This window comes from Saimiri boliviensis, chromosome 9 (genome assembly GCF_048565385.1).
Source record: "Saimiri boliviensis isolate mSaiBol1 chromosome 9, mSaiBol1.pri, whole genome shotgun sequence".
Classification (NCBI taxonomy): Eukaryota; Metazoa; Chordata; class Mammalia; order Primates; family Cebidae; genus Saimiri; species Saimiri boliviensis.
The window spans coordinates 26520890-26547215 of NC_133457.1; the positions used below are offsets into that span (position 1 = coordinate 26520890).

General features: G+C 32.6%; 1 protein-coding gene across 3 annotated transcripts in view; it reads right to left on the reverse strand.

The window, feature by feature from the left end:
- Positions 1–2245: 2245 nt before the first annotated feature.
- SI (sucrase-isomaltase) overlaps positions 2246–26326 on the reverse strand; it is a 148012-nt gene continuing 123931 nt past the window's right edge. For all 3 annotated transcript variants that reach the window (XM_074405608.1, XM_074405610.1, XM_074405609.1), the window contains 13 exons: positions 26144–26231; positions 25059–25197; positions 19662–19795; positions 17632–17666; positions 17429–17545; positions 15064–15212; positions 13143–13227; positions 13007–13063; positions 12139–12263; positions 9205–9293; positions 6161–6210; positions 5471–5638; positions 2246–2674 (listed from right to left, as the gene is read on the reverse strand). In XM_074405608.1, the coding sequence (XP_074261709.1) occupies positions 2606–2674; positions 5471–5638; positions 6161–6210; positions 9205–9293; positions 12139–12263; positions 13007–13063; positions 13143–13227; positions 15064–15212; positions 17429–17545; positions 17632–17666; positions 19662–19795; positions 25059–25197; positions 26144–26231 (1305 nt within the window). In that variant the 3' untranslated portion in view covers positions 2246–2605. The remainder of the gene's footprint in view (positions 2675–5470; positions 5639–6160; positions 6211–9204; positions 9294–12138; positions 12264–13006; positions 13064–13142; positions 13228–15063; positions 15213–17428; positions 17546–17631; positions 17667–19661; positions 19796–25058; positions 25198–26143; positions 26232–26326) is intronic.

Here is a 26326-nt window from a genome sequence, read left to right on the forward strand (position 1 = left end):
ACTAACTTTCAAAAGTAAAACAGATGATCCAGATACTTAGTTATCAAGGAAGGGCAACATCCTGTTCAACAATTATTGTTGAGGAGTCATCTGCTAGACAGGTCTAATTTATTTAAACTTAAAGTCTTTTTATATTTTGAATATTTTTGATAAAAGGTAAAATGTAATAAATCTGTCACTAAAGACACAGAACATAGTTTTATAATTACTTTATGATGAATTGATGATTTCTAGACATTGGTGTAACACATAGTGTCTTCAGAAATAATTGAAATATAAGTACTATTGAATTCAACAAATTTATATTGATAATGACTATACATTTCTCTTGGCTGCTTTACTATGCATTTTTGCACTTTATATTTTACCAATTTCTTTTTAACTAAATGCAACTAAGAATGATAAAAACAAAATACTTAAATAAATGAGGGTGCTATATTATTATATCCATTTTACCCTAACCACAGAAGCATATAGAAATGTAAAAATGGAACAGTACTAGAACATAGCTCATTAGATGTCTGTCTAAAATTAGATTGAAAAAACTTGAAATAAAGAGTTAAAGAGCCCTCCTATGCACAGGCTATATGCAGTACTTAATAACCAATATGGTGTGGGTACTGCTTAATGAGCATGAGCACCAGACCCAGCACGGAAGCAGGATTCTGACACTCTCCATCTGTATGTCCTTCGGGTGCAGCATTATTAAGAGGACTGAGGTTTTTGGAGTATAGGCGAAGGGCAGCTGCAACTTTGAAAAGTATTTGAAACCATTTGGAATTCATTCAATAAATTAACAATTACTGTGATCAAACCAGTGTGTACTGGCTGAATTTTAGGTCTTTTTCTATCAATGTTAGCATGGGGAAATGAGGTTAGTAACATATTTTAACTGCTCAAATATGCACATACACATATATAAAAACTACATATATTATGTGTGTATTAAATATATATTAAGTATATATATTGTATGTATATTTAGTTTTGTTGGCTGGTTCCAGGTGAATTTTGGATTGTACATGTGATGAAAAAAACTTCTTCAGTTATTTCTGCATTTGTAACATCATTTTTATTATTTATTTTCAAAAAAGTATTCCTGAAAAGCACTCTCTTATTTACTAATTATAATATTGGAAAACATAATTATATCTAGGTTACCTTTGAGAGGCAAGAAAGCCTTTATAATTATCTGAACAACTGTTTAATAATAAGAATTTTCAAAATACTGTCTAGGATAAGAAAAATTAGACATATTATAATCAAAATAATTATTTAAAAATGTACTTTGCACAGGGAGGAAATTTATAATAATTAGATAATCATGATTGCTAGTTATTCAGATGAAAATTTTCTACATGATCACTTAGGAGGAGTAAAGGGTGGATAGTTCAGACTGTTGTTATTAAATTATTTCCTTGTATCTTAAGAAAAGCTTGGTCAGGTGTGGTGGCTCATGCTTGTAATACCAGAACTTTGGGAAGCCGAGGCAGGTGGATCATCTGAGGTCAGAAGTCTGAAATCAGCCTAACCAACATGGAGAAACCCCATCTCCACTAAAAATACAAAATTATCTAGGTGTGATGGTATGCACCTGTAATCCCACCTACTCCAGAGGCTGAGGCAGGTGAATCACTTGAAGCCGGGAGGCAGAGGTTGCAGTAAGCAGAGATCATGTGACTGCACTCCAGCCTGGGCAACAAGAGTGAAATTTCATCTCAAATAATAATAATAATAATTATTATTATTATATAAAAAGAAAAAAAAGCTTGATTTTTTTTAATATCCCAAAAAGAAGGAATATTCTTTAAGAGCGCCATAGTTTCAAAAGTTGACTATTTTCTTAGTAGATCATATTATTTTCTTAGAGATTTTAGTGTCACATTCAACATTTCTTATGTTGATGCTAATGAATAGTCACAGGTAGTGCTTTTCTAGCAACTTTAAGTCTTGAAAGCAAGATACTTACTATAAGTTCTTCTAGTGTGTGCCATTTTTTTATTTAATCTTGTTGAGTGTGACACTAAAATCTCTAAGAAAATAATGTTTGTTGTTTATTCCACCCAGTCTGATACATTGTTATAATAGTGCAAGCTAAGACAGTTTCCATTAGGAAAATAAAGACAAAATGCATATTTTATACACTTAACATATTTTTATTCTCTTTTTTAATTAAATGTACATACTAAGAAATAATTAAGTCTTGTGATAATTGTCACAAATCTTAAATCTGGTAAACATTGATAAAATATGTCATACAATTTATAATTACACAAAAATTGTGTTTAATTTAAAAATCAGTAGTTTGAATTATATCTTAGCTATATCATATGTTTAGTAACTAATTTACAATTGCAGCTAAAACTTAGTAAGTATAAATAGAACTATTAAAATTTTGTTAAATATGTCTTAAAATTGAATCCAAGTCACATTACTATAACAAAATTAGCATTATCATTGATGTATGCTGTAAAGTAGCTTTTCAACGTTATGAAAGTTGTATTTCGTAGAGTACAAGAACCAAATGAAGAGGGAAAGCTGTAAGTGCTGTGAAACTTGAATCCTGGTGTTTTCTCCCACTGAAACCTAAAACTGATGGCGAGCTTCATGACCAGCTGATTTCTATTGGTTCATCTAGAGTAACACTTTGGTTGGTCAGATCAATGGTTAATATCTAAAAAAGTAAAATAATAATTACTTGTTTGATCAGAACCACATTTCTGTTATTTTAATGAATGCTATTTCAAAAAAATGTATTCTAAGTAAATAATACATACCCTTCTTTACTTTTGTATCTTGAGGAAATTTTACTTTGGGAAAGTTGGCTATCATTTCAGCTACAATTTCACCCAACCTACCCATTTTACCTAATGTTAAAATAAATCCCAGGAAGATGGAGTTGCTGTCAAAAGATACTAAAAAACCTAAAACTCTTAGCCAAATTTATTGATTTCTATGACTTTACTCTTTACATAATTTATAAATATGGAGTTATTTATAACTGCAACACATGAATCTCTATGCATCACTTTTCCAAGTATTATCCAGTCATTTTCAAACAAAGTTGAGATTTAAAAGAATGTGTTATTTCACCTCAATCAAAAAAGACTTTATGGTGCTTAATTTATTGCCAATGATTCAATTTTGCATGTGTTACTTTATTTAACTGGAGATAATCTGAAGTAGGCTGTAGAGAGGCTAATTATGAAAATTATTAATTAAGTTGCTATATCCAAATGATCTTCTGTCATAGTTTTATGATATAATTATTTCAGGAGATATTACCGTTGCTGCATTTTGCCCAATGAACTGACAAGATTTTCTGTGCTTTAGCTCAGAAACTTTGGATTCAGTCATCAAATATGCAAGAGAAGACAGGTGAATCCTTTACTGCCTATCACATACCAGGCACTCTCCTCAGGGCTTTATACAATTTAATCTTCCTTAAAGCACAGCATATTTGGATTAATTTACCACACTTGATAAAATCATTTAAAAAATAATAGTTAAATAATTGCCTGAGTATTCGTTAGCCAGGTTTAAAGCAGATTCATCTTACAACAAAATCTAAACTATTTTTTTTTTTTTTACTTAAAAGTAGAAAGCAAGAAATACACCACATACTTTCCAATACCTTTTACTAAAATCAGCTGGACATAATTGTTTCTAGAAAAATGTTTTAAATTGCTAGAGCAATTTAATAATCTCTTGCATAAATTAAAGGCAAGCAGGGTAGATGAAGAAATTGACTATCTCTCTCCACTTTCTATGTATCTATGAAGGCTTAGAAAACAGTAATTTCTCATAAATATTGATTTTATTTAAATTCACTTAGAAGGAACTGCCCAGAGTTGTTGGTTAAAGTAAATGTATATTATTTCTTCATCACTGAGGTAATATAACACTGTCAAACATTTCTTCTGAACACTTAAAATTCTTTGTGAATGTGTTTAAAGAGAGTAAAAATATATTTTTATTGGTTTGTGTTTATGCTACATATTTGATCAAAATGACCTTGAAATAACACCCCAAAATATCAACATATGTTACTTGGCATTGTTTATTTACTATTTTTACCATAAGCATTGTGAGCCTAATTTTCACCATTGTAATAATAAATAAAGGGTAAGATATTATATAAGGCAAACCATCTTTTCTTTATCTGATTGAAATTGGATAGTGCAAAAAAAAAAAAGCTGATTCTAATTGTGATTGATAACTGTTATTTATTTTAGAGAATTAATTTCTTCTTTAGGGACCTAATTTCTTTTTTGGCCACATAAGACTACTGGACTAAATCAATGATTCTCTTATTTTGGAATTATATAAACCAGTAAAATTTTAAAAGGAAAAAAAAATGAGTGTAAGGCACTAACATATCAACTTTTATTTTACCAAGGAAGGACATTAAGTATTTCAAGGTTGGGAAATATAAAATATAATTTCCCAATCTTGATATAGTTTTAAGAAAAATGGCAAATTTTAATGCAAAAGTAGAAAGAAAAACATAGTTCTACATTAAAGGTAAAACCGTACTTGTCTACAAAACAGGAGTAACAGTAGGATGGGTGTTGCATTTCAACAGGCTGGAACAGCCTTCTGGGTGCTGTTTAACTCTGACCTCCCATGACGTCTACAAGGACTGAGGACTGTGTTTAAGACGCCTTTTTTGTTTGTTTGTTTTTAAGGTTCAAGTTAGTCAAACAACTGACTATTTTGGATATTAAGTTTATCATAAGTGACTGATTAGTGGCTCCTTGTTTTTATCTAAGTTTAAACGTGAAAGGGTAGGTTTACAGGCATTTAAAGCTTTAGCAGTGCGTAAACAGCAGTAAACTTAAAGCAAACATTTACAACAGTTGGCTGTTTTCTAGAATATGTGTTTGAAATTCACCTTTGCAAGCCAAAGGTGCACAGAATTTAGGAGCTTAAGAGATCGATTGTTTACTTGCATGTTTTTTATTCAATTGAACAAAAAAATAAGCCTAAAGTTTTTTGTTCAAAGTAAAGAGATAATTATTGGCAGCAATCATGCTTTAACACAAGAATCCTGACTCCTTGTACAGTGTCTGAATCATATGTATCACTGTCCTGTATTAATGAATGCTGACAGTTCTGTTAAGTTTGCAAGAATTTTCAAACATATTTTCAAGACATATGCAATGTTTAAATGCAGACATCTTATTTAAAAAATATTCTGTTTAATAACAGTTATTTAAAGTTTAAATTTAATTGTGCTTTGATTGAATCCGCATAATAAAAAAAGATGTCATTAGATTGATTTGTATGACAGTTTACTAAGGATAATAATGAGGAAATAAATATGGAGGCCTAATGAAATATATGAGGAATGTCATAATTGACTCATAATTATGTTTCTTAGGGATGAGAGACACAAGAAGTCCATTTAAAGCATATGGATGCTTTAAATAGGTACATTTTTGAAAAAATATTTTATTATATCACTTACCTCCTTATTAATGTCTTGAGAAAATGCAAGTGAATTTGTATTTCCGTTGTATGTTAGAGTAACCGCTGTGACAGGAGTTGTTCCTTTCCCCCATACATCAATGAACCCAAGCATCATTTCACTTTTATTTATGTAACCTCTTTTCAATACAGTGCTTGTTAAGATGGTCTATAAGATAAAGAAAAAGGAATAACATGAACTCTTTATTTACAAAATCAATTCAATCTTTAAAAATGTTTGTTAACCAAACATATATTTCATATATAATAAGTTATTTGTGTATTTGGTATAAGGTATTTTATATAATAAACATAAATAAAACTTCAAATATTCCTTTTTTTTCTACTTATTTATCTATTTATTGAGACAGGGTCTCCTCTGCCACCCAAGCTGGATGAAGTGGTGCAGTCATAACTCACTGCCATCTCAAACTCCTAGATTCCAGCGATCCTCTAGCCTCGGCCTCTTATGTAGCTGGGACTATAGTTGCATGCCAGCATACCTGGCTAATTTTTTTTTTTTATAGAGACAGGGTTCCACTATGTTGTGCAGACAGGTCTTGAATCCCTGGACTCAAGCAATTCTCCCATGTCAGCCTCAAAGAACTGGGAGTACAGGCGTAAGCCACCCCACCCAGCTGTGAACTTCAAATATTCTTTAACAAAATTCCATATAAATAATCTTACATACCTTGTTTAAATTAAATTGTGCATAAAAATATAGGTCCCTTTCATAGGTATCTGTAGAGAGAGGGGGAAAAAAAAGTGATGTATTGCTATTTCCAAAAAAGGACCATAGTTAATACCTGTATAATTTGTTTCTCTTTCCCGGTATAAAAAGTAGCAAATAATATCAAAGTGTACGTATTTTTTCTCTAAGCCTATTTAACTAATTCAGATACAATGCAAGGAGCTCTGGAAATAAAAAAATGAGTCACCAGGTAAGGTCCTAAAAGCACAAGCTAGTGGAATGTGTATGTAGGAGTAACGATAACTCATGACAGGTTAAATCACTTTCAGGTACAGCACTGGGAAGGTGGCATGAAGTGCACAAGTAGTACAAAATAAACAGAATTCAGTGATAACAGTGGACACTTACTTGCCACCTTAGTGACTGCCAAAATAATATAAAGAAAAAAGAACACGGTTGCAACACATTCTAGTGTCATTTGAAAAAAAAAAACAAAACAAAACAAAAAAACTCAATTGTTAGACATTGTTACAGCTAAACTGAAATTAAACTGACAAAACATAGGTTTATAGATGCCTCTTTATCTAAAGTACAATCATTATTTTTTTAATTTTTTTTTTTTGAGACAGACTCTGGCTCTGTTACCCTGGCTAGAGTGCAGTGACACAATCATGGCTCACTGCAGCCTGGATCTCCTGGGCTCAAGCAATCCTCCCACCTCAGCCTCCTGAGTGGCTGGGACTACAGGCATGCACTACCGTGCCTGGCTTTTAATTTTTTTTTTTCTTTTTATATAGAGGCAGGTTCTCCCTATGTTGCCCAGGTTTCTCTTGAACTCCTAGACTCAAATGATCCTTCTGCCTTAGCCTCTCAAAGAACTGAGATTGCAGTCATGAGACACCATGACTAGTTAGAAGTAGAATCTTGCCATATTTAAAATCCATTTTAATAATAATCCTAGGCTAAAACTTAAGTACTTGCTAATTATTTGTTTAGTGCTTACTAATTTAGAAAGTTAACTCATGAAGTTAAGTGCTTACTAAATTTAAATATTTTATTACATTTACTCTAAAAGATATGTGATTATTATTATTCCTACTGTATAGAAGAATAAAGTGACTTTCAAAGTAATTAAATAAATTGCCCAAAGTAAAAAACAAACAAACAAACAAACAAACAAAAAAAAACGAATCACTGTAAAGGTCTGAAATCAAGCCCAGTTTCCTTGACTAAGCTTTGTCTACCTTTGTGTCTGCTGGCCACAAAGAGATTGAAAATTTCATAGACTCTCAGAGGTCTGTGAATGAAGGTCAGAGGTCTAAAAGCAAAGGACATGTTGATATCTTCACTTTCCAAGTCACAAAAATGTTAGAAAAAGGGATTTATTTTTTACCAAGAGTCGTTCTGTCTAGCATTTAATTCTTATATCAACTTTATACTTATTTACTAATGGGTTATTTCTTATGGTTACAGAATATTAACTATGATTTGCCTGAAAAGATAAAAGACGTATGTCTTTACTATTAATGAAAAAGCTATTATCTTTGGATAAGTTATTTCAATTGTAGAGAACTGTCAACTTCACACAGATATTAGTTTTTATGACTAAAGTTTCTGTCAAGAAAATCTTCAGAATGTTCATCTAGTAGTAATGACACTATTAAGTGGCAGTCAGTAAACCTGTCTGCCATCAGTGTTTGCATATGGCATAAAAATCTCCTATGGGAGATTTCTGAGTTTCTCTTAAAATTAATGAAACTTAGAAGAGTCCTATGACCTGCATTCTTTGCAAGCTGTCCCAGGTGTTTCTGATGACAATGGTTAAGGGATCTCACACCGTGAGGAGTTTAGAGGTTTAGTATGGTCTTGAGGAATAGCTATGAATGGAGCAATCCATGCTTATTCCATTAAAATTAAAATATATTGTCTCATGTTAAAAAATGCTAAATACTAATAACAAAAGCAAACAAGTAAAAATAGTAGCCATAAATCACACAAATCAAATTTACTTGAGATTGGTTTCTAGACTACCGCCAAGTTGTAGAGGCACCACTTGCGGATTTTCGGGCTCAAAAAATAATTCCTCAAAATAAGGGTCCCAGAAGGAACATCAGAAACAAATTTTCTCTCTGACCTTATCCTGAACTCCTGTCTCTTGCCCCTTATTCTCTAGTCATAGAAACTAGAATTCTTTTTGCCAAAGGTGGCTCATAGAAAATAGAACCCTTTTGCCCCCAAAGTTAGTCATAAAGCCTAGAAATGCTACCCTAACTGTTTCCCTGAATTTCTGTGTAACAGCTGGCCATGAAGAAATTAATAACCTCTTTCCACAGGGGCCTTACCCCGTACCTTAGAGGAAGAAGTGCTGCAATTAATAAGCAAAGAAGAATCGGGACAGATTCTTCTAGATTTCCCCACTCTGTCTATTTCCCACCCTTTCTGTCCAATCACGTTTCTACATGGCTGTTCCTGTTTCATTGAACATAAGAATAAAGTCAGAGAGCTTTCTCTGTATCTTTGGATCTTTATTCTGAAGGTTCCTGTTTCACATAAAACTGTGATCAGGTATGTTTGTTACGCTTTTCTCTTGTTGTGTTTTGTTATAGAGGTGTTGGCTGTAACCCTTATGATGACTGAGGAAATGTATCACTCCTTTTCATCTTTAGAGTATCACCATTTTGTACATATAATAATGTGGCTATTCAGCTAAGTTAACTTATATACATATGCCAAGTGTCTACTATGTGAATAGCATCATGCCAGCTTCTGAAAGTACAAAGACTGTAGATATATAATCCCTGCCCACCAAAATTTCTTACCTAGACACTTACCATAGAGATTGACTGTATTTAGGATAAGTCTTTAAATGTTTGTGACATTATTTATCGATTTAAGTTTATTCTGTAAATTTCATAAAATCTTTTAGCGTTGAAATAATATTAATAGCTTTGTACTCAGCTTCCAAAAGGCAATAATAGATAAAGTAAAAGTAATGTGATAGAATATGTCATCAATTATGTTTATCTACAAAATAGAGCACTCACCTATACTCTCTCCATCATCCCAAAACAGAAAACCCTGTGCCATCTGATTATCATCTGCAGCAACAATGAGCTTCATGTAATTTTGTCGACTATAAGAAAGAAATATATCATTTTACCCATGTGTGTGGAATAGCATATATCTAGTTATGATACAACATCCACATAAGGATCCACAGGAACACAAACATTAAAGAGAATGCAAACTGACTTAGACTAAGAAAAAGCATTCCCCTTTTTCTAAATTAGCTAACAGGAATGATATAAAACAACAAAATTCTGTATATTTAATAGAACATATCATGTATGTCTTTTGATCTCAATGATTTACATAATGTAACAAATAAGAAGTGGTCTTATTGAAAGTAATTACAAACATGTTAATTTTATTAATATATTTATTTACTCATGATTCCCTTGGGCAATCCTGCCATTAACCATTAAACATGAAACAATTTTGATAGTATTTAAAAATATTTTATGACTTAAGACCTTTCTCACATTTCCGTACATAAATCACTGAGTTATCACCGGTTATAATTAATCAGAATGTATAAAGTACCCTGCAAGTTCTAAGTTCCAACTTTGTAACAGACAATACGTGCATGTTCCCACACAGGGCTATTTGGGAACTAAATATTTGCTTTCATGTTAAATCTCCAGCAATCTGTGAGAAGCAAGTTGGTTTGGCAGCCTGTTAGAATTTCTCAGAGAATTTCTCAGAGAATTCTGTTAGAATTTCTCAGACCAATGGTTTCAGCTCTCTACCCCCCTGCCCTTTTCTTTTTTTCTTTTTTGAAATGGAGTTTCTCTCTTGTTGCCCAGGCTGGAGTACGATGGCTCGATCTCAGCTCACTGCAAACTCCGCCTGCCGGTTCAAGCGATTCTCCTGCCTCAGCATCCCAAATAGCTGGGATTACAGACAGGCACCACCATGTCCAGCTAATTTTGTATTTTTAGTAGAGACAGGGTTTCTCCATGTTGGTCAGGCTGCTCCTGGACTCCTGACCTCAGGTGATCCACCCGCTTCAGCCTCCTAAAGTGCTGGAATTACAGGTGTGAGGCACTGTGCCCGGCCGCTAGCTGCCTTTTTCAATCACAAATGACTAAGAATGTATGGTAATGGAAGTCTCCTAAAATTCCTAGAGTCTCTAGAGTTCAGATCTCCACAGTAATTTGATATTTTTCCAGTAAAATATATTAACGTATCTTAGCTAGAATATGTATATGCAATTTAGTTCACAGTCACTGGAATTCAGACATAATTTAGAAACATCAAAAATCTAGTTTAACCTACAATTTGTCAACATACACTAAAACTGGTGATTAGAAAGAGTTTTATAACTTTTTATGCTGTATAATGATCTGTCTTCTCTCTAATGAAAAAGTAAGGAATATTCAAGGCACACCTTATGAATGTCTCTTCCATAAAGCCCTCAATTTTCAGGTGCAATAATGTTTCTCCTCTTTAATTGATGTCAGGATAGAATATTAGTAGAAATGGGCCTGGGTTGGTCTAGGAGATTAGAAGATTCTGTTTATGCTAACTGGGGCTGTAGGCATGCAGACCACCAAGAGGGATAATATAGGATAAAAAGAGAAGAAAAATAGAGACAGAGTTCTCTAGAATTTGAATGTCAAGGCAAGGAATTTGGCAATGGAAATAAAGACTGTTACTAAAATCAGAGATTTACTCCTAGGCCAGTCTGAGAAGAGAGAGACGATCCACAGTCCCTGGTAAATTGGACATATTGCTGAATGAGACAAAGAGAACTCCAGGTAGAGTTTCTCAGAAAAAGAAGAGAAGGGCCTGGCCAGATGATCAGTCATAAATGGTGATAGAAAATCTGGGATATCCTTCATCTTTAAATAGGACAAGGTCATTAAGAAACAAGTCTGGAGTTGGAGACCAGCCTGGCGAACATGGTAAAACTCCAGCTTTACTAAAAATACAGAAATGTCCAAATGTGGTGGTTGGTGCACCTGTAATCCCAGCTACTCGGGAAGCTGAGGCAAGAGAACTGCTTGAATCTGGGAGGCAGAGGTTACGGTGAGCCGAGATCGTGCCACTGCAACTCCAGCATGAGCAACAGAAAAAGACTCTGTGTTAAAAAAAAAAAAAAAAAAGAAAAGAAAAGGAACAGGTCTGATTCCTCTTGGACAGCAGGACATTTAGTAGTTATTTCCTGTTTTCATAAAGTAAATACTAGATCTTTCCACGTGCCAGAAGCCGAAACATAAGGTAAAGATCTTGTTGGGGCAGCCATTCAAAATATAGGACATTAAGTTGTCAATACTTCTACATATTATAGACAGAGATTGTAAAGGTTTAGATTATATATTTTTTTCTGGGAATCTTGCTTACTTTAAGAGGAAATACCATGTTGGAAGACAGTTTTCCATGGGTCTCTTGCATTTTTTTGTACATCATATACAGATGCACTGACAGCCTGTCTTCTGAGCTGTCTTTCAGGAATGTTTTAAAAATGAGTAACATTGGACAGCAGGTGTTTATTTTTACTGTTATTATTCTTGTTCTTTCTGTTACTGTCCAATATGAAAAAAGATAATATCTTTCTTCAAAGCAAATAATGGATAGATTTGTCTGTAGTCTTATAAAAGACAAGGTTTTCCTAAACGTGGAGTTTCTTATTTGTGACACAGACCTCCTACATACAAAACATCTGCCTGGGCCTCTTCATGTCATCCCCATTGGACTTGGTGGAAAAGAAAACCCTGTGCTAAGATGAAGTTTCTGTTTCTTGCTATCCCATAAACAACAAACACCTTTGTCTCTGATCTGACATTTATAATACTGATGCAGGCTAATGCACTACTTCGGCAATGGGGTAAATTTTCAAACCCTTTCTATTTCTTGACACTGCTAGCATGAGGTATCTCAAAATTTAACCTGAGCTTTGCAAACAGTTCACTTACCTGAGAAATGTGTTTTGAGCTGGCTCTTGACATGGCAGGATGTGACCACCACGGACATGTAGGTTTATTGTGTCATAAGGAGCATTAAATGTGTGTTGCTGTTCCCTGACCTTAATATCTTCCCTCTGGAAATGAAAAGAATGGAAAGAAGAACAGGTGGAGCAAGAAGTGGAATCATCAGCAACACTGGTATTTAATGAGACACATTGACAAAAATCAAATGGTACACTTTTCAATTAAAAAATTAACACTTATTCAGAAAATTTTAATTTATTTCACTATAGTAACCATTTTACAATATATATGTATCTCATAACATGATGTTGTACACCTTAAATACACATAGCGAAATTTATGTTTAAATGTTGAAACTGTTCCTGTGTATCTTATTATTATTTTTAAAAAGCATACCTTTAGAATCTAGTTAAATATAAGTCCTCATGATAGCTTTGAAAATCATTTGTAGCATTGTTTTTGTGGAGCTCACATGCCTAAAGTATTTGGATTTTTGAAAGGTGGCAAAAGCTTTCCTTGACTTGCCGTGTACTTCCATTATTCTTGGAAGAACTGAACTACCTTTAATGATCATTTTATATATCCAGTAAAAGCAATTATATTTTGTGTGTAATGTGTAATTTCCATGTTTATTTGCTAAAATAAATCAATGACTACATAAAAACTATAGCAGAATAAATTAACTCTTGCTGTGGGTTAATCTGATCCAGCTATATATAATTCACTGGAACTATGTAACTTTCCACTCTTTTTAAGTGGAAAGTAAATCCAACACATTATTAATGAAAAGGCTGGGACCAAACAATTACCCATTTCTGTTTAGCTAATTCCCCAGAGTGCCTTAAATACTTACTGTATGGTAGTCAAACCATCGAGCATTGGGGACGTAGGCACTTACACTTTGAACATACTGGAATGTAAATAAATAGCCATTAATTGGATGTAAACCAAAGAATATTCTGTCAACAAAAATATGTGGTAGGACTTACAGGTTCCAGTACCGGGGTAACCATAAATGCTGGACCCCATAAAAACTGCTTGAATATATCCCAGGTTGGTTTTTCATTAAAGAACCTAGACAAAATTATCACAAACAATTACATTAAAACAAATAACTTTCTTCTGAATAAAACAAAATCATTATTCAAATCACATTTTGTAGTATGGACTTTTGGATTAAAATGAAAACAAAACTATAAAAAATCAAAAAATTGTATCATTTGGAATGTAAAGGAACAATAATAGTACAATGCACAGCAGTATAATACTTTATGAGTAAATCTAGACTATGACTAAATTTTTTGAGAAAATAGAGAATAGTGATGGACATGTAGCATCAATTAAATGAGAAATTACTTTGGAATAGGGCTAATACAAGTATTAACTGCCTAGTATATGATCAGCAAATTTTTAAGAAACGTATTAAAAACACTCTGGAAGAAAATTGTGAGACATACCATAGGAATCTTAATTCATTAAGAGTTTGTTTATCTTAATAACTCTCTGAATAGATAATTTACATGCTCCTAAAGGCTCTTTAACATGTTAATGTATTTCTGAATTTGAGATATAAATGACTGGGAAAAACAAAGTTTTGATTGTTTTTTCATGATTTAGAAGCCACTATTAAATGTTCACATTTCTTCTCCAATTGAAATAAAAAAGAAAAGTTGTTTCTTAAAATGTTTGTTCTTTTGTTGTTGTGGGTTTGTTTTTTGTTTTGTTTTGTTTTTTGCCTTATTAGAAACTGAGATTAATGCTGAATTGGAAAGCTAGGCTTACTCCTCCATAAATTCATGAGAGTAGAAACCCATGTATTCTCAATAGGACAATAGTCTGTATAAGTAATAATATTTTGGGCTAGTGACTCTGCCCAGAGCTGATACTCCAATTATCCTGGGAAGCAAATAAGAATAATAAAAGGCGTAAAGTCTGTAAATAAAATGGAGATCAATTAATGTTATCAAAAATAAAGAAATGATTATGATAGATGATAAATTAGTAAAGGAACCAGTACATCATTTGACTCCAGGAGGAGTCTCTTGTCATTTTAGGAAAACTGGATCTTCTATCCTATCATCAAAATTGAAGGCATACCAATAATCTTCTTATTTTGGTAAGTTTACGTTGGGTATTATTGTTTTAATGTGGGTAAATACTTACCTTTTTTTAAAATTGGCTTATCGATAGTGAAATCTAACACATCACCTCTGGTAATACAGGGTGCACACAAAGCTAAATGTATTGTGATTATTCCGGGTTTGTTTTGTTTTTCTGTTAGATTGCATGCTTTGCTTTTTGTAATATATACAATAAGAATTTGCTTGCATTCAACTTAAAAATAAAATGGGTGAAAATTTTTGAAAATATGCTCCATGAAATAGAATTTCAAGGTTTGGTGATATATCAGTTGGAGCTTTAAGAGGTGAATCCACAACAAATTTGGAAGGATAATGTTGGAACTGCTCCTATGTATCTTATTAGAATACATCAAAGAAAAGGTTAGATTGTTTTCAGTCAGAAATTTACATACAGTAGATTTACATATCTGCAATAAACCTTGATTAATTAAATCATGAGAGACATTATCTCCCAAGAAATTTTGAAAATACTCAATGTAAGCATGTATAAAAAGCATCTAGAACAATACCTAGCTTACAGTAATTATTCTGAAATAGAATTATTTCTTTTTAATAACCAATTAACATGGTTCACTATTTAATGGCTTATGCTAGACTATTTATTAATGGACATATCTGTGTAAATGCTTTATTAATTCAAAATGTATGCAAAAATAACAATGGAAAAGCTACCAATCTAAAATGGTTATTATTCGACTAGAAGAGATCATCGAGTAAATTAAATGGAAAGTATCTCTCTGTGTTAAGAGAAAACAGACTTTGTACTTACTCATGCAAAAGGGGTCGGATAACAGTGCCACCATTAGCATGAATTTCATGCATTTGTGTATAGAAATAGGGCAATAATGTATATCTAATATTTAGAATATTCCTTGACATTTCAGCAAAAGTTTCATTCCAGGAAGCAGGATCTTGTCTCTGAAATAAAAAATAACATAGTTAAAAGCTCTTTTCCTTGTGTAAATCATAATATTCAAATTCATATTTGAAGAACTAAAAAGTAAGAAATGACATTAATTCATTGTCATGTGCTATGTACTTTTTTTCCAAAAATCTTATGCAATAATATTTCTATCACATGGTAAAGAGAAAAGGCACAAAATATTTTAATAAGAGAAATTCAAATTAGGTCCATGGCTTGATTTAGTTTAAGTGAACATATCCAAAGAGTTCATATTTTAATGGATGACAAATATATTGTCAATTAGGTGATAGAGTGATAAGTTCAGGAGAGAAATAAAATGATATGCTATCCAAAGTGGATTGAAACAAACACAGACAAGTAGAGTAAATGATGGTGACCATACACATTGTGGGTCTTCAGGTGAAATGAACAGATTATGGTATCAAAGAATACATAGTACAAATAGAAGAGAAGACCTAAAGTTCAATGAAAGGAAAGAATGCACCTGAGTATGCTCTGGAATACACACTTCTAGTGGAAGATTAAAAGTCTACAAAAAACTTTTGCACATATTAGTTAAAAAAATAATAAGCAAGAAAAAGTTACTACTCTTTTATATTTTATTTTGCACCAGGGGAGTAAACAAGGCTACCATAAAGCTTTGGGAGGTAACATTTTAAATGTCTTTCATGGACATCAGCATGACTGGGACTCTTTATAGCTGTGTCATAGCTGTGAAGATTCCACATTTTCTGCATTTCAGGAGGAAGAAAGTTTTAACGAAAATTTAGTGCCATGGCTGTTATATGCATTATTAGAACAGAGAAAATCTCGAAAGTAAAAATTGTCCCTTCTTGCCATGTATGCACCTATACAACAATCCTGTATGATCTGCACATGTACCCTAGAACCTAAAGTACAATAAAAAATAATAAAGAAGAATAAAATAGGGAAAGTGTAAAGAACAAAGAATAAATCGGTAAACATTAAAAAAAAGTGATTCAAGAACTATTAAACTATATGTGATCCTATTGCTGGTATTCCAAAGTTAAATAAGAAGAAAAAGGTAAAGATAATATCTGTTGTTTATTGACCTGATTAATATGATTGTAGTTTTAACATGTTGATACACAAGCATCTAATTCTAAATCATATAATTAGATTCATACAATTCAATAGTTTAGTTGTACCAACTCATGTTTAAACTTAAGTAGTGGTTTCTGCCCTCTAGATTTTTATTTAGAAATACTTCTCCAGTCTTTCCCTCCTTCTGCATCTGAGTTTTCCTCAAAAACTCCAACCACATTACAATCTTTGGATCTTTTACTTTGTTCCTCCCATGTGGAATTCTTCATATATTTATATTGATTAAACTTTCACACCCATCTCTGCTCTAGTATTCCTTCATTTAGTACCTGACACTTTTTCTAAAGCAAAATTTCTATAAAACTCCATCACTTTAGCTTAGTCTATTTTCCCCTTAGAAACATTTATTTGTATCTGACATATTACATAAATAACAGTCTACTATTTATATACCTTTATAGAATATATAAATCATTTAAGCAAGGACTTGGTAAATATGAAATAGTAGACTCTTGTTGAAGAATCTCTGTCCAAGCTTTCAGTGATTCATGCTCTTCTCTCCCAATATTACAGCCTTCTCAACTGCATTATTGACAGGAAGTTTTCCTGTTAAAACATTACTGTTTCATCAAATTATATCTCTATTGTCCAATTTTCAGCTTCTTTCAAAACATGGTTCCATTCTGCCTACAACCTTGTATTTCACATTTTCTACAATACATACTACTCTCTGTTTCTACCCAAGTTTCCCATGAAGGGGCATAAAAATTTCACAGCACATCATAAGCTCTGCCATTTAGTCATATAGGAAGAACACATCTATTAAAGACCAACTCTGTCTCTAATGTTTCCATGATGTGCATTTTGCTAATTTATCATTTCTCTGCATTTCTTCACTGAAAATCAGCATCATGAAATTTAGTGCTTATTTAGATATTGGCTCTAACTGTTCATACTTTTCCATAAGGTTTAGTAATGTCTCCTTAGTTACTCAAAAAAAAAGTTCCTCCAGACAATTTTCTCAGTACTCCAGAATTATATATAACATCAATAAATATGCCAGGTAACCAAGCCATGTACACTAAAGTATAATGAAGCATAGCCCAAGTAAGAAAAGATTTAAAGTAAATGTAGCAATAAATACCCTGGTATTTGCAATGTTGTGATTCCTTGAGTATGGGTAAAATGCCCCAAGTTGCATCCAGCGGGTACAGAGGTGATATTCTGAGTTGTTGAAGAAACCACAAATGTCTGCTCCAGTCTAAAATATATTGCTGTATTTAGTTAACTTTGAATAGTTTATGAATATTTATAATTTATGAAGATAAAAGGAATAAAACTACTTACATATGATATTCCAAAGAGACTAAATTCCATCATACCTTAAAAAGTTAAAAAAATAAATCTTAGAAAGCTATTATTTCATCTATTTTAATGTTGATTATTTCTATTTATAAAGATGCTCTCTTTTTAATATCAACCTCCAAATATGAAACATTTTTCAGATTATTAATACAATTGTCTATTTCTTCTCATCATGTTCATACATTTTGACTATGTAGCATTGATGGTATTTACAAAAATAAGTTATTATAAGCTTTCTTCCCACTTGCAAGATGACATATTTAGAGCACAAATACATAATAAACATACTACAGTGTGAGAAGAAAGTGATGTGTCCACAGCTTCATTTTTGAAAATAAAGATGCTATTTCTGCACTTATTTAACTAGGGGTCTTATGGAACTATAGGTTCAATTTGCTTCAGACTATCACTTGAAATAATTAGAATCATCCTTATTAAACAAAATCCTCGAAAGTGTAATCAATCAATTCTATAAAATAGAATGAATGTGATTTCTGAGCTTTTCTTTTAAAGGAATATTTCTAAGAATTGTTTTCCTTGAATTTATTTACCAACAATGAACAAATGCTAAGACTAAACATATAGCAGAAAAGTATCTATTTCCTTTTTAAAATGAAAGTGTCTCATTTAGCACTTATCCAACTATTGTCAAAAATTATTTCCAAATTTGGTCAGAAATGTTTCCTGTTTTAGTATCTATCAGTGGTTTATATTCCCTAGAATCTAGAATCTTTTTAGTTTTAGTTTCAGAAGTACATTTGCAGGTGTATTATTTAGGTAACTTGCTTGTCACAGCGGTTTTGTGTACAGATAATTTTGTAACCCAGATTATTTTGTCAACCCGATAGGTTGTTACTCAATCCTCACCCTCCTCCCAAACTCTGACATCATATGGGCCCTGGTGTCTGTTGTTCCCTTCTTTGTGTCCATGTGTACATAGCATTCAGCTCTCAGTTGTAAGTGAGAACTTGAGGTATTTTGTTTTCCGTTCCTGTGTTAGTTTGCTTAGGATAATGGCCTCCAGCTCTGTCCTTGTCCCTGCAAATGCCATGATCTCATTTTTTTTATGGCTGTATAGTGTTCCATGGTGTATATTTAAGATATTTTATTCAGTCTGACATTTATGGGCATTTAGGCTGATTCTATGTCTTTCATGAATAGTGAATTGGTGAATTCTATGTCTTCGGTGAATAGCGTTTTTTGTGAATAGTGCTGTAATGAACTTTCATGTGTGTATCTTTATGGTAGGATTATTTCTATTTCTCTGTGTATATACCCACTAATGGGATTTCTGGGTTAAATGGTCATTCTGTTTTTAGCTCTTTGAGGAATCATTATACTCCTTTCACAATGGTTTAATTAATATACACTACCATCAACAGTGTATGTGTCTCCTTTTCTCCACAACCTCAACTGCATCTTATTTTTTTTGACTTTTTAATAATAGACATCAAATCTAGAATTTCTGTTTATTTATCTTTATTAGCTCTAGATGTTATCTTTTCCAGCTCCTACCTTTTTCAGCAAGGAACCTGAGGCCAAAAACAATGACACTACTTCCTCAAAATGAACTAGTTGGAGATCATTACAGCTAGGGCTTGACGTACGACCATGGTCGGGACCGCGGAACGGTCGTCACACGATTTGGTCGTAAGTTGAGTAGGCTATATGTACAGTTGAAATGGTGCACGCAGAGATGGTAGTGCTGCAGAAGCTGCTCCACACTGTTGTACGCCCAGCTGGGCAACGTTTGCGCTGCCAGATGCGGAGCAGTCATGGCTAGTGATTGTGGTCGTAAAGTCGAATGGTCGTAAGTTGCACAGGTCGTAAGTCGATCAATACCTGTAGTTTCTGGACAGCACCCTCAAACCAGCTTCCTGGCCCACTGTCTTTATCTGATGCCATATGTCATAAAGTATGATGTGAAAAACAAAATTCTGAGGACTTATAAAGTTTATTACCTAACACCAGCAAAAGACAAAATAATAATAAAGATGGCGACTTTCACTTACCGATGATGGATTTGTCCATATTGTCCCACTGTGCATAGTTGTCTCCAAGCCAGTGTCCTCCCCACCGTCCACCAGTAGGAAACGTGGAACGAGAAATAACCATTCCTCTTTTTCCAGTTGTCTTCTGCAGTGCGCTAATATAGTGAAGAAGTATTTTTGAGTTTTTACGTGAGATATTTTCTCCAAATATATCTAATTATGACTACTTTGTAAAAAAAAATTGTGATTTCTGGCACTGTTTTCTCTTATTACAACTAGCACTTTATAAATGTGTCTTCTCTCATTAAAAAACTTTAAAATCCTCAGAAGCATAAAGGACATCTTTTTTTTTTTTTCCTCCAACATTTATCAGTGTGGCATGTAGATATTAAGAGGCCTTTGTTCTCGGTAACTTCCTATAGTATACAATGCCCTTACCTCAAAATGGCACTCTTATTTTTCCAGAAAGGTACATTAAATATAGCAAAGCAATATAATTTTCCATGTTCCAATTTTTTTCAGTTTATAAGAATATCTGCAAAAATAATTTATAACTATTGACTTTTACCATTCCAGTCTACGATTACAAAACTCTTTGGTACCTATTTAATAATTATATATTAAAACACAACCTAAGCATCCAGAGGGAGTCAAAGCTATTTAATTTTCTAAGTCCTCTTTAATGAGTCCTCTTTAATCCCTGATGTCTTTATAGCTATTGGTAAAAATTGAAATATACGTGTAGTTACATAATCCTTGAATATTTGTCTGAAATTTGAACCCACAATTTCAAGTAGCTTTTTAAATGTATTTCTTTCTACATTTGGAGAATAGGCTTTATTTCAGTAAAATATTGAATTTTAAATTACAAGAGAAGAAAGCTATTGAAGACTGAAAAATTTTGTGTGGGATTTCTATATGAATCTTTTTTTATTTGTCATTGGTGTCCATGTTTCTTTCTGTAAAACTATTTGCAATTCCTCAAGTTGATTAAATTCTGTTTCTGAATCCACCCAACCTATTCTTTTGTTGGGTTTTTTTGTTTATTTCATGTTAAGTCAAAGAGCACAGTAGCAGGAAACAGCTAACTGTCAAATATGTGGCCATTTGTAAGACAGAAAATAAGTCACCAAAAGAACAAAATGCTATGGTCTGGATAACTTGAGAAAAAAAATATGTTTATAGTTTTTTCAGTTTTCCTCAATGATAAACAGAAAGACTTTACTCTTCATAATTTGCTTAAATATAACATGTACCTTATTTATAGTGTTCTTTCACATTGGTCAAGATCTTTATACATTTAATCAAAATATTCAATCCCTAAAATTTTCTGAGTTCAACATTTAAGTGAAAAATAAAATATTAAGAAAGTATCTGAAACATATGAAAAATCTAAGGCTATGTATAAATTAGGCTACTTAGTATTTAAACCAATTAACCTGCTCAATTTAAGTAATGTGGTTGACACTTGTACTGAAAAATTGCATGAACAAGAGCAAAATTAGCACTCATAAGTATATTTATTTTAATTTCATTTTAAAGTATATACCATGGAAGATTGTGCTGACTTTCTCTTCATAATTTTACTTAAAAATGGAAATGGACCTTACATATGCTTAAATACCTCTGCCTTTCCACTATTTGAAAATTTACCTGTGTCTATCTTGAACTTATCAAAACCACTTGATACCTGTGATTATAATAGAATAATGATGGAGTTATTTAAATTTACTAAGCATCCACAATGTATCAGGAACCATGTTTGACTCTGCAATGTGCTTCACAAGTACAATTTTTTCCTGTCTTCTATGGAGAGAAATTATTATTATTTTTTAAATTTTTGTTAACGCTACATACTTTCAACTCAAAGCATGTAATTTTTGCCAATGAGATCATCAGTCAGTTCTCAGTACTCTGGTTCTATTTAATGTCTACAGTTTTAGTTAAAGTAAATTTAGCTGTGGATAATTATGCCCTAATTAATCAAAAGTAACATTTGCCCCAATAAAAAGGCATTGTTCAATACCAGGTTGTTCACTCTTAAAATGATTTAGGGTTTTATTTTTGGATTTGGTGAACAAGTGAGTTTTTGATCTTATATTCACCTATTCTGAGTTGAATAAGAGTTAATTGCTAGAAATAAGATAAGTAGGTTTCACTAAGTGAGAAATTTTGTCCATACTCTTTACTCCAAAATGCTTTTTATTCTTTTATCAACTTCAGTTACTTGTTAGAGCAGAAGTTTTCAACCCTGTATGTTCATTAGAAATGCCTGGAAAGTTTTTACATATTCAGATGCTCAGGCTATAAGAGAAACCAATTAAATGAGAATTTATTTTAAAAAATCACAATCCTTCTTGTAATTGAAAATGAGAAAATATACAATAGATATACAAAATATAAAAAGCAAGAAATTAAATACCACCAGAGAAGAGGAAAATAGGAAGAAAAGAAAGAGGAATGAGAAGACTATTAATCAGAAAACAAATAACAAAATAGTGGGAGTTAAGTCTTTACTAATCAGTAATGAAATTGAATATAAAAGGGCTAAGCTCTCCAATAAAATGACAGAGAGTGGCTGAACAGATAAAAAAGGAAGACCCATTGAAATAGTCAACAAAGTGAAAAGATAAACACAGAATGGGAGAAAATGTTTGCAAAATACTCATTTGACAAGGGATGAACAATCTGAATATATAAGGAACTCAAACAACTCTATAGGAAAAACCTCTAATAATCTGATTTTAAAATGGGCAAAAGATTTGAGCAGACATTTCTCAAAAGAAGACATACGAATGGCAAACAGGCATATGAAAAAGTACGCAGCATCACTGACCATCAGAGAAATGCAAACCACAACTACAATGAGATATCATCTCACCCTAATTAAAACGGCTTTTATCCAAAGACAGCCAATAACAAATGCCATTGAAGCTGTGGAGAAAAGGGAATGCTCATTCACTGTTGGTCAGAATGTAAATTCATTTAACCTCTACGAAGAACAGTTTAAAGTTTCCTCAAAATACTAAAAATAGACCTACTATATGATCCAGCATTCCCACTGCTGTATATATATCCAAAAGAAAAGAAACCAGTATATCAAAATGATATCTTCACTCCCATGTTTGTTATTGTTCAAATAGCCAAGTTTGGAAGCAACTTTAGTGTCCATCGACAGATGTTTAGATAAAGTAAACATGGTACACATACACAATGGAGTACTATGGAGCTTTAAAAAAAAAGAATGAAATCCTGCCACTTGCAACAACATGTATGAAACTGGTGACTATTGAGTTAAATGAATTAAGTCAGAAACAGAGAGACAAGCTTCATATATTCCAACTTACTGTGGGTGCTCAGAATATTTTATAAAGCAAAACACTAAACTCATGAAGATAGACAGTAGAAGGATGGTTACCAGAGGCTGGGAAGGGTAGTATGAGGGTGCAGGGAAAGCGGGTGTTATGGTTTGGCTCCATGATCCTACCCAAATCTCATCAGGGATTGCAACCCCCACCTGTCAAGGGAGGGACGTGGTGGGAGACGATTGCATTATGGTGGCAGTTTCTGACATGGTGTTCTCGTGATAGTGAGTTAGTTCTCATGAGAGCTGATGGTTTTAAAGTATGGTAGTTCCTCCTTCACTATCTTTGTCTCCTGAAGTTATGTAAGATGTGCCTTGCTTGTCTTTCACCAAATCTGCCATGATTATAAGTTTCTGAGGACTCCCCAGCCTTGCAGAAGTGTGAGTCAATTCAACTTCTTTAAACTGTCCAGTCTTCAAATAAGCATTTTTAAATTACCCAGTCTCAGGTAGTATCTTTATAGCAGACTGAAAACAGACTAATACAGCAGGGATAGTTAATGAGTACTACATACATAGTTAGAAAGAATGAATAACACATAGTATTTGATAGCACAACAGGTGATAGTCAATAATAGTTTAATTGTACACTTTTTAAAAACTCTAAAAGTATATCTGGATTGTTTGTAACACAAAGGATAAATGCTTGAAGAGGTAATTACTTCTGTTTTCCATGATGTGATTACTGTGTCTTGCATGCTTGTATCAAAGTATCTCACATACTCAATAGATACACACAGTTAGAAAAATCTGAAACTTAAAAAGAAAATCTCAAAGTGTTTATAATGCATTGTTAAAAGTCAGTGATCTACAACTGCAGTTTCTAATATGGTAGTCACTAGTTATCTATTATTTCATATTTAATTATTTTATGTTACTTAATTAAAATTAAATGACTTTAAAATTCCATTCCTGAGTCACACTGGACACATTGTTCAATGGCCATATATGGCTGGTGAGTACCACACTGGCACCCAGAATTGTGGAAGATCTCTATGTATTTATTTACGTTTTGAGAAAGGGTATTGCATTGTTGCCCAGACTGGAATGCAGTGGCAGGAGCACCATTTACTGCAGTCTCGACCTCCTGGGCCCAAGTCATCCTCCTATCTCAGCCTGCCAAAGTGTTGGGATTACAAGTATAAGCTACTGTGCCTGGCCAGAAGATTTCTATCGTTGCAAAACTTGTATTGGTTAGTTCTAATAAAGACTTGATTTTCACTGAATGGTCTGTAGTCTATCATCATTGGCCTTACGTAACTGTTTATCAAAAACACGGATAATTAGTTTGATCACTAACATTTGAGAAGCTCAAGATCATTAAAACTGCTCTAATTTACTAATAATGAATTTATTTATTTTATGTTTTTATATTTATTTTGAAACAGAGTTTCACTCTGTTGCCAGGCTGGAGTGCAATGGCACAATCTCAGCTTACTGCAACCTCCACCTCCCAGGTTCCAGAGATTTTTGTGCCTCATCCTCCCAAGTAGTTGGGACCACAGGTGCATACCACCACAGTTGGTTAATTTTTTGTATTTTTAGTAGAGACGGGGTTTCACCATGTTGATCATGTTGGCCAGGCTGGTCTTGAACTCCTGGTCTCAAGTGATCTGCCCACCTCAGTCTCCCAAAGTGCTGAGATTACAGGCATGAGCCACTGCACATGGCCTGATAATGACAGATTTAGCCAAACATTAATGTCTTAATGACATCAAATTATATGTTAATTTATTAATATTAGTCCAACATTATTCATTGAGCACCTACTATTTTCCAGGCACTATGCTGGGTACATAGTGAGGAACCATATAAAAGTGGTCTGGTATTTATTTTGGAATAGTATAAAAATTAAAACAAAAACAATACAGGTATTTTGATAGATAGATAGGAAGAAACACAATTTTTCTAAATGTTATGAAGAAAAGTTACAGACAACAATTGGGAAGTAAAAGAATACAAGAGAAAATCATCAGGACTCTTAAAATGATAGCATTAAATGTAAGATCCAAAGAATAAAAGAGTCAGAAGGGATAATTCTGAACATTGCTTACTCATAAGTAGGTTTCATTTGTGACCATCCATAGAGATTGTGAACATCGTAATGCAAAACTGATGATCCATCACTGAGAATCTGCTCAGTTTCCATGCACATTGTTCTGAAATGTAATCCATCAGTTCTTTTTGTGAGTTCTGGAAAGAAACAATGAAAAATTATTAATATATCATACAACACCCTACAATAAAATGTGTAACTCATATATTTTTTGGTAAAAACATTAATCAGTGTTTTATAATAGCTATTTATATTTTAACCATTTATATACTTTGTATGGGTTAATTATAAACAAATTTGTCTGAAATTGTAACTGAATTGCATAAATTAAGAAAAACCTAAAAAATAAGTATACTACTGAATGTCTACTCTTTCTAGTGCTTTTAGATGGAAAACACTGATTAGCATTTTATTAAAAATTCACTTGGCATTGTAAAGGCCAGAAATTAAGAACCAGGCAAATGGGTAACACTGCCTTTTGATCCACTTTTTCTTAGTTTAAGTCTTTTTTCCCAGAGTTTTACTGTGGAAAAAGCTTTATCACTTCATATGCTAATAGTTTGTGAGGTTTTCTGCCTGCATAAGAGAATGAGGATGAATAAAAAACGTCACATTTCCTTCTATGTAAAAGGTAAACAAAGAATTGTTAGTATTTTTTCACTTATCCTCAGTAAAGAAACACTTACTAAAAACTTCCTTTCAAAAAAATTTACTTTTCTTAATCTTAAAAAGTACTTAAGATTTCCAAATCTGGGGAAATTAATCAAACTAAAATAACAACTTCAAACAAATTTAGAATTGTGCTTATGTAGATAAAATATATTTCTTGATTTTTTTTTCTCAAAATAGTGTGAAATAATATTGATAATGGGTCAAGGTGTATTCCAGTGTGTGGGTGGATAATGAAAATTGAGTGTGTTAATCCTACTTCCTACATCTTAATCTTAATGCAGGGAATTAACATATATATATATATATATATATATATATATATATATATATATATATATCAGTTTACATGATATACCTATTAATAAAGAATAATAACATGATAATATCAAAGGCATCCCAAAAATATTGTACCTGGGAAATAAGGTGGATAATTTAGTTTATCATCTCTGCATTGATTAGAAGTTGTTCCATTTACAAAACTGGATGGCTCATTCATATCCTTAAAAAAGATGACAGAGACAGGTAAACAAAAAATAAATTTAGAACGTATATTCTGAAAAGAGCTAGTTCAAAAAGTAAGTTAGCATATTTGAA